The sequence below is a fragment of the Solea solea genome, chromosome 20, assembly GCF_958295425.1.
Source record: "Solea solea chromosome 20, fSolSol10.1, whole genome shotgun sequence".
Lineage (NCBI taxonomy): Eukaryota > Metazoa > Chordata > Actinopteri > Pleuronectiformes > Soleidae > Solea > Solea solea.
In genome coordinates, this window is record NC_081153.1 from 14318873 (window position 1) to 14334581 (window position 15709).

Here is a 15709-nt window from a genome sequence, read left to right on the forward strand (position 1 = left end):
GCCAACGTTGACGTTGTTTGGATAAGAAATTAAGGCAATTTCACTGTTTTGCAATGTTTTCTTTGATCATTGCAAGTCTATTGCTTTTATATATTTCCTGTGGAGCACGGCAACTCTCAGTGTACATACAGCCTGCCAGAAATTATTAGAAGAGAGATCAGATATGCCAAACATTAAGTCTGATAGATGTATGATTGCCAAAAAAGGCATAATACTCTAGCTATGTGATGAAGGAAACTTATTGGAACATTGATACAGTTCTTCTGTCTTCCAATCCAGAAGAAGCTATAGTAAGTCAGAGAGAAACTTATCTCAACATAGATGCAACAAGTTCGTAACAGAAAGTGCTCGGGGATTTGCAATTTGAAGACACTGTGTATTGACCATACAGGAAAAGTCTATTATAGTGTCTGCAACACTAGGAAAGAACTGTGTAAAGTACTCGCAAATTTTAGTGAATATAAATTCAGGTTATGAGTGATTTTGACATGTTAATAAATCTCAAAACATACATCTGTGAAATACTTTTGTTTATAAATGTAACAAGACAGCAGAGAAAGTTATGAAATCATTTATTCCCAGCATGTGGTTGTGTACACCTCCAGCATACAATATTGTGCACACAAGAAGCATCTTCACTGACATTAGACTGTACATAACAGTGGTTACTTCTCCTGCTCACTCTTTCACACACTCAGACACACACAATTGATCAGGCCAAGGGGGGATCTCATCCACATTGTTCTTATTTTTTAGTCAATGGACAGTATTCTGTGTTGTGGTATTTGTGTCCTGGTAAACACCACAGGAGTGTTGGGCTCTAGTGTGTGGCGAGACAAAAACGTTTTGGACACTTTTTGTTCCATTTTCATTAGGTGGATAAAAAGAGGGTGTGGCTTTAGGACTAATGACTACACATTAAGCTTTAATTTTGAAATTTCAGTGCAGGCTTGGTCTCCGAAATCTTAGATACCAAGCTATTCCTCCCTCCCCTCCCCGTCTTCCACATGCTTTACTAAACAGCAAGCTAAACACAGTTTCATTATACCAACAAGAAAAAAAAAATGTTTGTGACTACTACTAACAATCAAGTTTTCCATGTAAGAACAAAAATGATATGCACACACATATACCTTGATGCTTAGAGGCGTGCAATCTGTATGCACTTCACCACTGCCAGACATCGTGCTGCACCAAAAGTAAGAGGGTCAACTAAGCCACCGGTGCGCCCCTGCTACTCCCTGACCTGTCAAGTTTCCTTGCACTTCTCAAAACATTTCACCTGCACTTCCCGTGTTCAGCTACATTAAAAACACAAGATTTTGAGGATGGACATGGAGCTGCCGTAAATCTCTGGTCTACAGGATAAGACTATTGAAACCAGGCTACAGCACTGATGCACTTTCACCAGTCTGCAGCGTGACTGGTTGTTACTTGCAGAGCAGATGCAGGAATGGAAGGTTTGTTACCCTGTACATGCACACAAGCAATTATAACAGATGAGGGGTTTTATTTACCCTTTTGATCAATTTCTTAATTGCTACTAATGATTAAATGTACAGAGCTTATAAAAAAACAAAAACCTATCAATTTTGAAACGCATTTGGTCCACATTATAGCAGGCTATTGGATTGGTGTTCCTACTCTGCACATCAGCCTTTTATCTTTTGTTTGCTCATCTTCTTCTGCGCATTTACGGCCAGAAGCCTTGAAGGCATAAACCCCACTCCACTCTTAACTAGTGTTTCAAAGTCAGCACAGAAAGCAGAGGAGTCACAGAGGTGTGTGTGTGTGTGTGCGCGCGCGCGAATGACTGTAAAAGATTGAGCTTAAAACAAAGTTGATATGGCACCAGAAATAAGTCGATGAGAGCAGTAGAAACAGCTTATCCATAAATTAAACAACTAAAAACAGTAAAAGCACTGAACAAGTAGACCGTACAATAAGAGTGTTTAGCCGAGTGTAACATCATGTCAACTGACAGAGAGATATGTCTGCAAGTCTCAACTCACACAGGGTGACAATTTGGCAAGAGTCATTGAAACCAGTCCATGTGACAAGGCCAAAAAAAAAAATAATAATGTTGACCACATCTTCCATAATTTCAGACTGGATACTTTAGGGGTCACCAAGCTCAAGTGATCAATATCTGGTTTGAGAAGACAACCCAGACAGAATGTTGAAGAACCAGAGGAAGCTGGGGTTCTCCTTTAAGCAAGTTACTATGTTGAGATTGCATGCTGTTCAGCAGCACAGGTTATCAAATACTGGCCTTGTGCTGGTTGTGCGCATTTTGTAGGAAGGGCAACAAGCAATTAGGAAACTCTGCTTTCTTTCCTTCTGCTGTCATACAGATTATCCCCTCCCCCTCTCTCTTAGAGCCCCCCAACCTTCTTTTTCCAACATATAAAACAACAAATAAAACAAAATCAAAATACATAGAAACACTGCTAACTCTTCCCCCAAACCCCAAATCCCCCCCAGTCTCTCCTCGTTTAACTCTCCTCCATTAATAGTGTTTTCAATATGAAACAGTGGACACACCCATGTCAGATTCTAACATTTACATGGCTTTAAGTCAGTCTTTCTGCTTTCCATGAAGTGATCGATTAAGAGAGAGAAGGAGGAAGTAGAAGGAAAGAGCAGAGACAGGTTTCTGCTCCAAAACGGAGGGTGGTGTATTCATGATGCCATCTGTCCTCAACACTACTTCAGGATTAGATGGAGTCCTTCACCTAGTTCATCTGGACAAGAGAAAAGTACATTTAATTATTGTCATATATGGATCATTTCATTACAGTTTTATGCCACAGTACAAGCATAATGTGCTCACCTTTGACGGTGCCGATCAAAAAGGAGCTCTCATCAGGCAAGTTGTAAACCATCTGAAAAGAAAACAGTGAAATGTTGCAAATTATTTCCAAGTGAGGGAAAAATAAAAGCACACATCAAACATGCAAAGTGAAAGAAAACAGAGTTGTTGTTCCTGGTGAGGTGGCGTTTCAAATGTTGTCCCACATTTTACCCAGTCCCTTTGCAAGCAACTTACACTTTCCACAACCTCAGCTTGATTTTAGCTTTTAAACTCGAGCCAGACCAACCATGAATTTCTGAGGCTGATATTAATATAGTAATATTAATATTTAACAGCTGAAACTTAAAATTGTCGTGCAAAACTTGCAAAAGTGCATGTAAATCAATGCAAAAATCTCTCCTGACTTTGTCACCTCACGAGAAAATGTCTTCCTAACCACATTGCCAAATTTGAATGATTAAAAGTGTTGAAGAATTATTTTAAAATCAAGGAAAATTCAGTGACACACACACACACACACACACTGTATGGATGTAGTATCTGCTACATTTTCCTTTTACAGCCTTTTCATGGACAGCCCAGACTTATAAATGAGTATTTGGTATATGCCAGTTTGGACCTTATTAAATGACACCACCCCTCTTAACAGAGAGCTCTTCACAACTGAAAGCTTGATACTCTGTGTTTGAGAGCTAAAAGGGAAACAAAGGGCCAGTGTGTTCAAACCTGGTCACTTAGCAGGATGTGTATGCCCGTTGGACCCTGCCTGTACACCTGGTTGATATTTCCTAGTGGAAGGCTGCACACGCACGCCATCTTGCGGATCAATTCTGCAGCCGTCAGCTCCTCTAGGTACAGAGCATGGTACACTGCGCGCACACACACACACACACACACACACACACAGAGAGACACATTTAGTCAAGACAATTCACATACCATGTCTACTCATTATATCAGAGACAAAGAAGAGTTTCAACATGTACCGTGTAAACTAGAGGAGATGCTGTGCTCTCCATTTTCATTGGTACCATGCGTCTCCAGCAGGGGGCTCTCCTGAGGAGACTCCTGGCAGACATACACAGTCAACCTGGGAGAAACAGACCTACAAACACATAAGCACACATCAACAAAAATTCAATTAGAATTGCTGACACATTGTCAAGACACATGTACAACCACAGAAACTGACACTGAACACACACACACCTGGATTTAAGTGCATTGAAGAGTCTAATCCCATCTGCTGTCCCACAAATCTGAACCAGGTCGTCCCGCGTTAGCTTCAACAAATCAGAACCTATGCAAAAGCAGAGGACCAGTCATTTGTACTGCTGCTGTTTGTCAGTCAACATGTGTGCTTTGTGTGTGTGTATAAGGGGATGTAATGTGTGTACCTGAGAAGTGAGAGAAGAGCCGTGTGTAGGAGTTGAAGCGATTTTTCAACAGCCACTTCTGTGTGTCCTGTATGGACGCAGTGGGACTCAGCTGCTGCAGAAACAGCATAGACACAGACTATGTCGAAACACGGACAAGGGTGTCAGAAATCACAAAATAAATACATCTCAATTTAAAGCTGCTTATTTTGTCTAGACAGATTTCAAAAAAAAAAAAAATTATAGCAGTACTTTTTTTCAAATTATTACATAAGCTCTTTAATAAGTTTCTGCTTCAGCAAACAATCTCAGAGCAGCCTTTATTGTATGACTATATCACTCAATTACATTTTAATAAACTGTGTGTGTGTTGGAAAGCATTTACTAACAGTACAAGTTAATTTACAACAACACACTGGAAGTATCAGTATTATGAGAGATGGCAGCAGCGTAAATGTCTGAGGCTGGATATCAAGCCATTGGTAGAGCTGACATGCACATGGCCGGGTCCTCAACACTGCAGTTTAATATTCATAAATGTCTTTATTGAAAAACTTTCCATACAGTAATGGTGTGTTGAGTGCAGATCAACTAACCTCTGAGTTGCCATGGCTGCCAGGGTCTGCCTGGTGATTAGGAGAGGACGAGTCACTAGAAAACAAGAGATGGCAATAAACAAAGATGAGACAAACACACCTCAATTAAAGGCCAAACTGCACATGCAAGGACATACACTCACACAAACACAGTCGTGTCTCTATGACTTCAGAGGTACCACATTCATTTCTTGATTTAAGCCCGTTTTATACTTTGTTGCATGACACTTTTAAATGGACAGATAAAGTGATGCAGATAGCATCATAGATTAGCATATATTGTCACTGGTATTTACCACCTCCATGTAGATGTTTCAATCTCCCAACTGTTGGACCAAATCATATTCTTCCTGCAGCTCTCGAGTGGATTGATTCAACCAATGACTACTTTCGGTTATCCTCTCAAAGTAAATCTGTGCCATCTGTGTTGCATTAATCATGCTTGAATGCTTTAATGGCCATATAATTATTCTCCAATCTTTTTATTTACAACTAGAAAATACAGGAAATATTCAAGCTGCAATAAAATACAGACAATTATCTTGAACAATAATAGGCACATGACTTTCTTAAATGGTGTGAAACTCTAATTAATGTCATTGGTAACACCTGTGTTTGACCTTCCATTTCAGTGTTTCCCAATCCTGGTCCTCAGGGACCTCACTGCCCTGCATGTGCTCCAACACACCTGATTCAGATAAACAGCTCGTTAACCGGCTTCTGCGAACTTGATGACAAGCTGACCATTTGAATCAGATGTGTTGGAGCAGGGCAACATCTAAAACATGCAGGACAGGGTTGGGAAACACTGCATCTATTTTGAAAATAGCTGCTGTGAATAAGGTATAATACAGCATCTCTCAATCCTGGTCCTGGGTACACACTCTCCTGCTCCAACACACCTGATTCAAATGAATGGCTCATTATCAGGCTGTTGCAGAGCTAATTGCTAATTGAAGACATGTTTGCGTATTACATATACATGTTACAAGTTTAACTTATTTGATGCTTGCTAATATGTATATATTTCAACCACATCATTCCAATTAAAATGCCAAAGGTCACAGAAATAAAATCATTAATTTGAATGATTTAAAGGCTAAGACTTTAACCCAGCACCTTTTATCAAAATGAAGAAAAAGCAGCACAGATACAGGCACAAATAATTATGCTGACCATACACCAATCGGGATGGAACAGCATAAACTAGAAAACCGATAGAGCTGGCTGGAAGTGTATGGTTACATGGAGATGACCGAGACTTTTCCTCAGAGCAAGCAATTTAAGTGACAAAAGAGTAAAAATCAGTCTTTACCCTGAACTTTTTCTGAACTTAACTTACCTAATTTTAATTCTTGTCTTACACAAGACACATCTTCACTTTAAAAGGTATGTGATTTAGGAGCAGCAGGCACACAGACTCATACAATTACCTGTCGGGGACTGAGGAGGTTGTGTAGGTAGACAGAGGAGTGGTACTGAAGGAGGGGGTAGCTGCCTGGTTGGTGCTGACATAGGCGTTGTCTGGCCATGGAGAGCACTAAGGAAAGACAAGTGCATCTAAATTCTTAGTTATACCAAAACTTCATAACGGTGACATATTAATGATTAATTACAGTGATGGCCAACACCAAGAAACCAGAGACAAGTGCTTCAGGGTTGAGGAAAATTCATTGGTTGACTGGGAATTTAGCTTTGCAACATCACCCAACCTAATGTCAAACACATGGCATGATTAAAGCATCTCATTCCCAGCAACTGAGGGTCTAGTGACTATGGATGGAGTGATGGAGAAGAGGAGTGGAGAGCAGGGTGCTTACACTGCCTCTCTTGGCCAGGGAGTCGCCACAGTCAGCGGGAAGTGTTCGCTTGCTGGACTTTTTCAGCTCGTGTTCACCTGCATCCTCTATGATGGGTTCAAGCCTCGTCTATATATACAGACACACAGCAGAGGTTAGCCAGCCAGTGACCGAGACACAAACACAACCACCAACTCCGATAAAAACACACTCCATCACCGAGTCAATAACCTGACAGAAATCCTGCTCTATCATGTGTTTAGGGTTGTAGCAGTAAATCAGTTTTACAGAGGTTTGAAACATATATGGTTTCATACCATCTGTAAGTACATATATTTAAATATTAACATTTAAAAGCTTAATCAAAGTAGACTTGTGCCTGTTGGGATTTGGGAATTAGATTGTTATTTGACAAATTGGTAACACTTTATATTAAGGAACACATATTCACCAATAACTAGGTGCTTACCAACATACACATATGAATATGAATATGAATATGAATATGAACATATATATCTCCACAGGAGGAAATGTATATCTGAGCTGTTTCTCATTTTTTACAAGATAGTTTTCTATCTAGTTTTTTTTTTTATCACTGGTGACCTTTTTACAGTTTGTAAAATGTATATTCATGGCTGTTGCCATAGGGAATATAAAGAATGCACAACGCACACTTCTATTGCATACGAAATGCAACTAAGTATTTTCGTTGATAAACATTCCTTTCAGTGCCTCCTTACTGGGGATGCACACACAAAACCTCAGAACCAGACAACTGGTTCTAAATATTCATATTTATTCATAAATTATTTATGAATAACTGCCTAAACCCATTACATTTTCCATACGAACCAACCCACAGGTTGAGGGTTAACAACAGCACGTCTCAAACAGCTTAGATGTTTTTTTTCTCCCCATGGCAGTTATGAACTTCTGTATAAACCTGTTGAAAATAATGATATACTTTACTTTAATTAAAAGTTAAAAGTCAAATTGCTTCTGATGAATTTTAAACCCTTGAAATTATAAATTGTTGAGTAGTTAACATGCATATGATTTGGATTGTGATATTAAAGAGAAATATCAGAATTTGAATGGCTTACAAATGCAGTAAAAGCATGTATCAGGGAAAAACCAACAATACTGTCAACCATTAAGTATTGAACAAAAGTTACTTATACTCATGGCACTAAAACACTAAACTAATTCTGACTCGCTTCAGACAGGTAATCTACGAGTATGTTTCCATTATGTGTTATCATTTGTAAGGTGTCAGATATGAAGCAAAAACACCATAAGACACCCAGATTTCGAATGGTAAATAATGTTTTACTGTAGTCTGAAGATGTTGTCTGAACTTCAGACACAATGCCTTCTTAGTCACTGCCTGAGACACTGGCTGTCTGGATGATTAAAAGGGGAACACACTTAAGACAATCAAAATCATTATTGCATGTTTGTGGAACGGGTTGGTGGGGTTGTGGTCTTCAAATCATAATACATTACTCCATGGTGGGTTCCTTAGTCTAAATAAATTTTATTTACTCTGGTGCATATGCACCCCCTACCCCCCCTTTAAAAAACAAAACAAAAAAACAAACAAAGCTGTAATGTTTGTTAGTACTAAAGCCACATACAGTGTGTGTCTGTGTAGCCCGACACTTCACTGCAGTTGTGTACTGACCTCTGACAGTATAGTGGTATCGTAAGATGGCTGGTACTTTTCCTTCTCTTGAGCTGTGCGTTTCTCCATCTTCTCCCGGTCCGTCTTTTGCTTACGGTCCGCTCCCTTTGGCTAAACGGGAACAAGAGAAGGACAGATTGAATTGCTTTGAGGGCCGACACATGGGGAATGTCAACATATAATTTCAGTCAGATAAAACATTTCCACTGTGAGAGAATGACTGTGTACCTTAAAGACTTTTATTTGGCAAGAGGCAGAATGGAGATGCTCAGTGTACTCTCCATTGTCTCCCTGGGCGAACGTGTCGATCTGGATCCTGAAGGGGACGCCCTTCTCCCCACCGTGTTTCCTGGGAGTGAACTCTGTGCTGATGCAGTGCACCTGCAGACAGAACAACAAAATATGTGTCTGATGTGGAAATGCAGTGGATTGTCCAACAGATGGCACAAAAGAGAACTCAGTGTGTGTTTGTGTGAATGAGGATGTGTGTTCTACCTGAACAAAAACAGAAGCCCTTTTGTTCAAGTCCCACAGGAACTCTGCTGCGTTCAGCTGCGAGGGATGCGTCTTCGGTTCCACAATGCCCACTGACATGGGGATATCTTTCTCACACACAGACACACAAACAATTATTTAACGTCAACATCGCACATGGGACCATGAAAAAAAACATGTATTGCCTGGCATAATTACCGATGTCAAGGAGACGGTCACCAGGACGATTCCACTTCCAGCCCTCCAGCTGCTGGTGCTCTGTGTACTGCAGCCGTCGGTCATGAAACACCACTCTAATTGTGCTCTATAGACAAACACACAGGTCAGTACAAAGTGCTCTAGATGAAATGCATAAGAGTTTTGTCCTTCAGCTGAGAAGATTACTCACCTTCACCATCTGGTTATTGAGCTCTGGTAACTCGTCTGCCTTCCTGTTGTCCAACATACGCACCTCATAAGACTGGCCTAAAACAAAGACAGAAAGAAACCTTGTGAAAGGGTAAGGACAGGTCAAAGGAACCTCACCTACCTCTACATGGAATTCTAAGACGGCTCCTACTCGCATCAATTGTTAAATTGCACATTTCTCTTGTTTCACATCAAGTCAGTCATACACTTTTAGCTATAGACATATTTTTAAATAAAATTAAATAAATAAATTTGACTTCTCAAGTTGAACACAGTCAACTTGGAGGTAACAACACTCTCACTTCTGATGTAACAAAAGTCAAAGTGGTCAGTGCAAGCACAAAATGATAGATCATATAAAAACAACTCAGTTCAATAAAATCTAAAACAAATGCACAACCAGGACCCTTGAATAAATGCACTGGATTATGCGTCTCACCTTGGTTTAAGTATGTGAGCGTTTCGTCGTGCAGCTTGACAGCGGGTGAGGTGGCGGTGCACAGCACATACTGGAATGGGGGATTTTTGGTCTCAGTTTCAGTGGGAAGGCTGGAGTCCTCCTGCTTAAAGATTGGCAGAGCCAGCACATCACTGAAACAGAGAATACAGACAGAAAGTCAACTTTGGTGTGACGCAGAAGTGACAACTGACAAGCAAGGATAAACCAAACACACAAAAAAAAGGATTTCCGTGTTGAGCTTTATTTATTTTTTGTGAAATTCCTCTGATTTTGACAAACCCGGTGTCTTAAGTAAAGGCTTAATACTTTCAAAAGTGCCACTTCCATTCAAATGGCTTCAAGTGAGATCCTGCCTTTATTCCTCTGGACTGTTTCTTCATGTTTTAAACTTTGCAATTATCTCCACAAAACACATTAAGTGGCTTGAGCCATTTACACTGTTGCACCACTTTCAGTAAGACAATACTTCACATCCACAGTGTGGAATTATTAAATGGATTGGCTTATTTTAGAATAAGTGATGCAGACCCAACATCGATCAAATGCCTCTCCTATTACGTATGCATGAGGCCGCTGCAGGATTAATGAACAAAAACACCCAGAGATAGCCTGAGCTGCTGACACATACTATCTCTCACACTTGGCAGCCACTCCAGACAACCAACCTGTCCTCGGCTCACCCTGACAAATGCTGCAGGAGTGTCAACGAGGGCGCAGTGAGTGGGAGTGGGCCTGTGTGTATATTGCAGTGTGCAGAAAAGGACACCATCCATGCAAAGACTTGTAGATCATGCCCTCTCATTTCCTGGAAAACTTCCTGGCATATCATGAGAACCTTTCTATAACTGAGCCAGAAAAAAATAGTCTGACAGTTTCAACACATTCCTGCAGCACATTCCTGGAAAAAGCAGAATGCTAGATGTACTCAGCCATCACTGCCTCTTGTTTTTATTGCCTGTCTGGGTGTCACAGCTATGCTGTGCCCCACTGCAGAGGAAAACTACATCTGCTTCCTGAAATCTGAGGACCTGGCTGAACCAAGACACATTCTGTTCCTACCAACTGCTGACTCCAATGCCCTGCAAAGCAGCCCACCACCACATATAGACACCCACTCCTTCAGCCAGTGACACCGACCACTTACTCTCATAAAAAAAAACAACATATGAGTAAACTGTGCACTTTCACAGGAGACATGCACACACTGAGATAAATGCATGGCTGCTGATAAGACACTCACATATCCTGGGAGCCTCTTGCCTTCAACAAATAAATATCTTCACCTCCCTTGACCTCCCTTGAAGGTACAGGTCATAGATACCAAGTTATTATTTGTATGACTTTGATCTCAAAAAGTCACTGTTTAACTACTTACAGAAAACAGAGACCTGAAGATGACCAACAAGTAGTCCTGACTAACCTGCGTGTTCCCTTATTGAGACTCCATGTTTGTGAATAAAATATTAAATCACACGAGTGACCAGAGTCTGGTATATTATTAATAAGCCACTTGAGTACATGGTTAACATAGGGTGTGAACATTTGTTACAGGGCTGCACTTGTTTCTAATAACAGCACAGAGCCAGGTGAGTAATGTGCGTTGCATCTGAAATATTGGACTGCTGTGTTTGTTTTTGTATTGACAAATGTGTAAAGTTTAAACACAAGAAATTGTGGTCAACTCAATGCCACTGCTTTGAGATATACACTGACTTCTGGAGATTCTCCAGAGGGGATTTATGTGTGAACACAAATGTCTGGAGTTGTCAGAGACTTTCCTGCCAGTGTGTAAATGCAGCAGGAGAAACTACTGATAATTCAGAGAGTGAATGACCTGGATCCAACATAAGATGTTCTTGTTGTTAAGAATGCATCTCACCGTGGCACTCTCCCACTGCAATCATTGTATGTGAACGGCACCCTCATAAGAGGACGGACGGACCTATTGTCTGAAGTTAAAAAAAAAAAGGTAAACAAATCAAATAATTTGGCAAGCACTGAAAGCAGACTCTTAATATATGACACTTTCTTGGCCCTAGAAATAAATTTTGGTCAGACGTGCTTTCAATATTTTGGATTATTCTTACAAAACACATTGGCTGTTTTGTGGAAGTCCATGTAAGTTTGGAGACTTATCCTAAAATGTAGTAAATGGGGGAATACAGTGAGCATGGACACAGTATCTTTCCTTCACAACAGTGACCCTATGTTACTGAGTGTCTTGTTTCTCATGTTCACTTTGAACTGAACAGTTAAGGCACACATAACAGTACAGTTCATATATTTTTTTAATGTTTAAGTTAGTTTATCTATGTCAGTTTTTATTATTATTTTATTATTGTTCAAGAACTCAGGGATGCCTGCCTGTCTGTGTTGTTTCTGTACTGCATTAAAACAATAGTCTTCTTAGATGAAGATTTTGGTGCCAACATCTCCAGGCCAATTAACTCTTTTTATGATCAGGACTAAAACCAGGTCAGTCTTTTCTGACAACACATACGCATTTTTCTTCTCCAACCACCATACTTCAAAAAACAAAGCTACTTATGTGATAACTGCTGCCACCATGAGGGGTCAAAGTAAGGCTTTTCCTGCAGACATTGGTTTTCAACGCACACAGACACAAGTGGCCTCGTTGCTTTTGAGCGAGTTTCTGAGAAATCAATCTCTGTCCCTGATTGTGGCACCCTGCCTGCCCTACTCCAAATCCCAAAACAAAGAGAAGCCATCACAAAGAGGATAGTGAAGAGAGACAGTGTGTGTAAAATGAACACTTCCATCCAGTGTGTTGTTCTTCATGACCCACTACTGCACCAGAACAGCGGGGTTTCGTTACGTTGACTCTCTAACCTCATGCTATATGCTCCAGCCCCCAGCTCCTGTCCGATACCGGTCAGGCTGGCATCGAAGTCGTGCACCAGCCCCGACTCGATGGTGGCGTCGTCCATCTTCAGCACCCAGGCCATCGGCCCCAGCTCCTTGTCTTCCGCTTCAACTCGGAGGGCCGCCAGCTTGATGCAGGTACAAGACGTCGGCTAGCGAGGAGGTGGGCTCTGCGGCTGCTGGCTGACGCCGTGAGGACAAAGTTATGCTGCTGGCCCTTTAGCCGCTCCTTGGCAAGCTAGGCAGGCAAATCCGTAGCTTTCCACAAACTGGGAGTACCGCCATTATCTCACTTTTGAGTTTTTCAGGGACCGTTGTCAAGTAACACGCGTCTCCACAAGTGACACGCAAGCAATGATAAGCGAGGGTCCACTCAGCTACAAAATATTAGTCGTGACTGACGACGCGAGTTGTCTGTCAGCATGCTAACATTAGCTAACAGCTAGCTAGCTGGCTAGCTTCATAAGGGCATTATAAGCCGGCGAACGTAAATTCAGCGGCGAGCAAATCTTCAAGTCTGTGGATTAATAATAAATAAAATAAAATAAAACTAACAGAGAGTTTATCGCTTTAGTCCGCACGCCGCATCCCACGCAGCGTCCGCACAGCTGTTGCCACCGAGCTATCAAGCTACCTAGCATCAACTTGACTGGCTATGGATCAACTGTGTGCGGCTCTCCTTTGACCTAAGAGTGACTGTCCGCTGACGACGCTCCCTGTACCCTCTCCTTTCTGCTCATTGCGATGCGGGAATCACCGCCGCTCCTCCAGGCGCAGTCCTTTAACCATCCGAAGTGCAGTGGTTGACCCAAAACCAGGCATCAACATGGCTCCCTCCGCGCATAGACTCACTACCACCACAAGCAGCCTCAGGAAGGATGCCAGGACGACGAGCAGCCAATCAGGGGCTTCCTCCTGTGCCCAGCGCAGGTGGATTAGCCAATCAGATTCCTCCGAGCTGCCGTCATTCTGTCCAACTGAAGCTGTACAGTAGAAAGCTGCGGCACCTCTATTTCCCTGTCTTCCGCAAACACAGTAACAACTACAGTAACAACTACAGTGACTCCTGTCTGTGCGTTCATTGTCAAATAGCTCGACAATTAGTTACTCAAAAAGTTACAATGTCACTTTATTTTGAATCTGCAACTTCTCCTTGTAACCTCAGCTTCAAATACGTTGTTTGTTATTATGTTAATCCAAAAATACTTTTAATACCTGATCAATTTTATTATCCTACAAAAAAATGAATTAAATAATCAAAAAATACTATTTATATTATATTGATGTTTATTTTCTCTGGTAATATTTGCTTGTTTTCTCTTAATGTATTACTTAAAATTGTTCTCTTTAAGATGTTATTCCTATCTTTAGGGCTGCAAAGATTATTCAGTTATTAATCGATTACTAAATGAATCGTCAACTGTTTTGATAGTCGATTAATCGTTTTAAATTAAAACAAGCTTTTTGATTCTTCAGTGTCTTAAATGTGAATATTTTACCAGTTTGTTTACTCAATATAACAAAGAAATCATTGAAACTGAATCATTTTGATTTGGGGACAAAACAAGGCATTCGAGAACATTTCCAACATTTTTCAACATTTTCTGACATTTTATGAACCAAACAAGTATTCAATTAATCGATAGTTGCAGCTCTGTGTGCTGTAATTATTATACCAGTTATGTTGTATTTTATTCAATTGTATCAGCTCATATGCATGTTGATTTTTGTGTTGTTTGAGTTCACAAATCATATAAAAAATAATTACAAAATTCAGGGTCAAACCCTCAATTTTATGCTGCAAATGAAGAAGCAGAGCTGTGACAGAAAAGCTATATTCTCCAAATGTAATATTTTTATTGTTTGTCTTGCTTTTTAATGTCCATATATTGTATAATTTATATAAAAAAAACATATATGATTGATTTATTTGTTAAGTATGTTGCACATGCAGAAACAGCAAACATATTATCTGTCAGTAAAGATAAGCCCTGTCAGACAGTGGTGGTGCGTTTAAGTACAAAAATAGAAAGTTATTTGGCCAAAGTAAGAAGAAGTAATAGCAGAGGTAGTTACACATTGTTGTGTAACGCAGTGTTCTTGAAACAAACAATAACAAAAAAAACACTCATATTTTGTTTGGGTTTTGCATGTCTCGTCATACCGTTTGTAAGTGCTGACGTCGTGTCTGTGTTCCTGAACGAGCTCTTTGAAGTTTTCAGTGTAGGACTGCCAGAACAACATGGTGTCCCACAGCAGCTGACTGTCTATCACTACCAACAAACAACACTCTGGCCAGTGCTGAAGAGGAGGAAGAGGAGGAAGTGGAGGAGGAGGAGGAAGCGGAGGAGGAGGAGGGAATGGCCCAGACCAGAGCCAGAGCTCCTCATGTTTAAATCCAGGTCCCTGTGGAGCACAAATGCAGTCCAGCGACTCCTGAACGCGACCTCTGCAGACTGGTCAATTATTATCCACAGCTTGGACTCTGGACGTTGCTCACAGTCAGGTTTATTTTTTCCTCTCCTTGCAGAGTTCACACTTCACACTATTTTAGTTTAGACCCGCCCTATGACTTAATATCCTCCTGTGACTTCAACAGACTGTGGTCACAATTTAACAGCTTTTTATTATTATTTTATACAATTACTTTATGTTTTCTTTTAGTTTTCATTCATTTTTAGTGTGGCCATGTTTTTTTAGACATCAGTTTGCTTTTAATCACTTTTGTTTTACCACCTTGGTCTGTCTTTACATTTTTTCTTTTGTAATATTGTTTTAATACATTTTTTTATTTAACCAGGGAGAACCCATTGATATCAAAATCTCTTTCCCAAGAGGTCAGCAGCACATGTTATAGTAAATATTAGAGATTTAGGAGACAGGTTACAAACAATCATTTTGACAAAAACAATCACAGTCATAAAATAAAAACACAGGCACTGTTGTTAAGAAAGTGCTGCATAAATAAATTATAAATTATATAAATTATTACATGCCACAGTGAGACACTTCTGACATAATTTGCTCATTTTTATGAATGACATCAGGGCCCAAGCCTTTATGGGGCCTTAAGCTGAATTTCAAGTAAACCAGTTTAATGACTTTGTTTTTTTTTTACAAGTTAGAACACATGTGCAAATGTGCACTAAATAAGCAAATCAAATAAGCAATAACTGTTTTATAATTGTGT

General features: G+C 40.3%; 1 protein-coding gene across 5 annotated transcripts; it reads right to left on the reverse strand.

The window, feature by feature from the left end:
• Positions 1-555: 555 nt before the first annotated feature.
• ubp1 (upstream binding protein 1) lies at positions 556-14833 on the reverse strand. Of its 5 annotated transcripts, none has more exons than XM_058619227.1 (16): positions 14684-14833; positions 9616-9767; positions 9157-9233; positions 8967-9072; positions 8769-8875; positions 8502-8654; positions 8274-8384; positions 6608-6715; positions 6221-6327; positions 4788-4842; positions 4213-4330; positions 4025-4115; positions 3802-3920; positions 3542-3684; positions 2834-2885; positions 556-2744 (listed from the first exon to the last, which is right to left on the reverse strand). In XM_058619227.1, the coding sequence occupies exons 1-16, from the start codon at positions 14761-14763 to the stop codon at positions 2707-2709; spliced, it is 1617 nt and encodes a 538-aa protein (XP_058475210.1). In that variant the 5' UTR covers positions 14764-14833; the 3' UTR covers positions 556-2706. The 5 variants fall into 5 exon arrangements, with proteins under 5 accessions (XP_058475210.1, XP_058475209.1, XP_058475207.1 ...); XM_058619226.1 differs by lacking the exon at positions 14684-14833 and adding an exon at positions 12487-13448 and having other exon boundaries at positions 4213-4306; XM_058619224.1 differs by lacking the exon at positions 14684-14833 and adding an exon at positions 12487-13447.
• Positions 14834-15709: the final 876 nt, after the last annotated feature.

What these genes read in the sequence shown, in the direction of transcription:
- ubp1 (XM_058619224.1), bottom strand. Translation starts at nt 12,602, where the DNA reads ATGGCCTGGGTGCTGAAGATGGACGACGCCACCATCGAGTCGGGGCTG. An exon ending in GCTGGAGCATATAGCATGAG is followed by an intron (nt 9,768 to 12,486) that starts GTTAGAGAGTCA and finishes TCTCTGTTTCAG; the next exon opens with TGATGTGCTGGCTCTGCCAA. An exon ending in TTTGATCGGCACCGTCAAAG is followed by an intron (nt 2,745 to 2,833) that starts GTGAGCACATTA and finishes TCTCTTGTCCAG; the next exon opens with ATGAACTAGGTGAAGGACTC.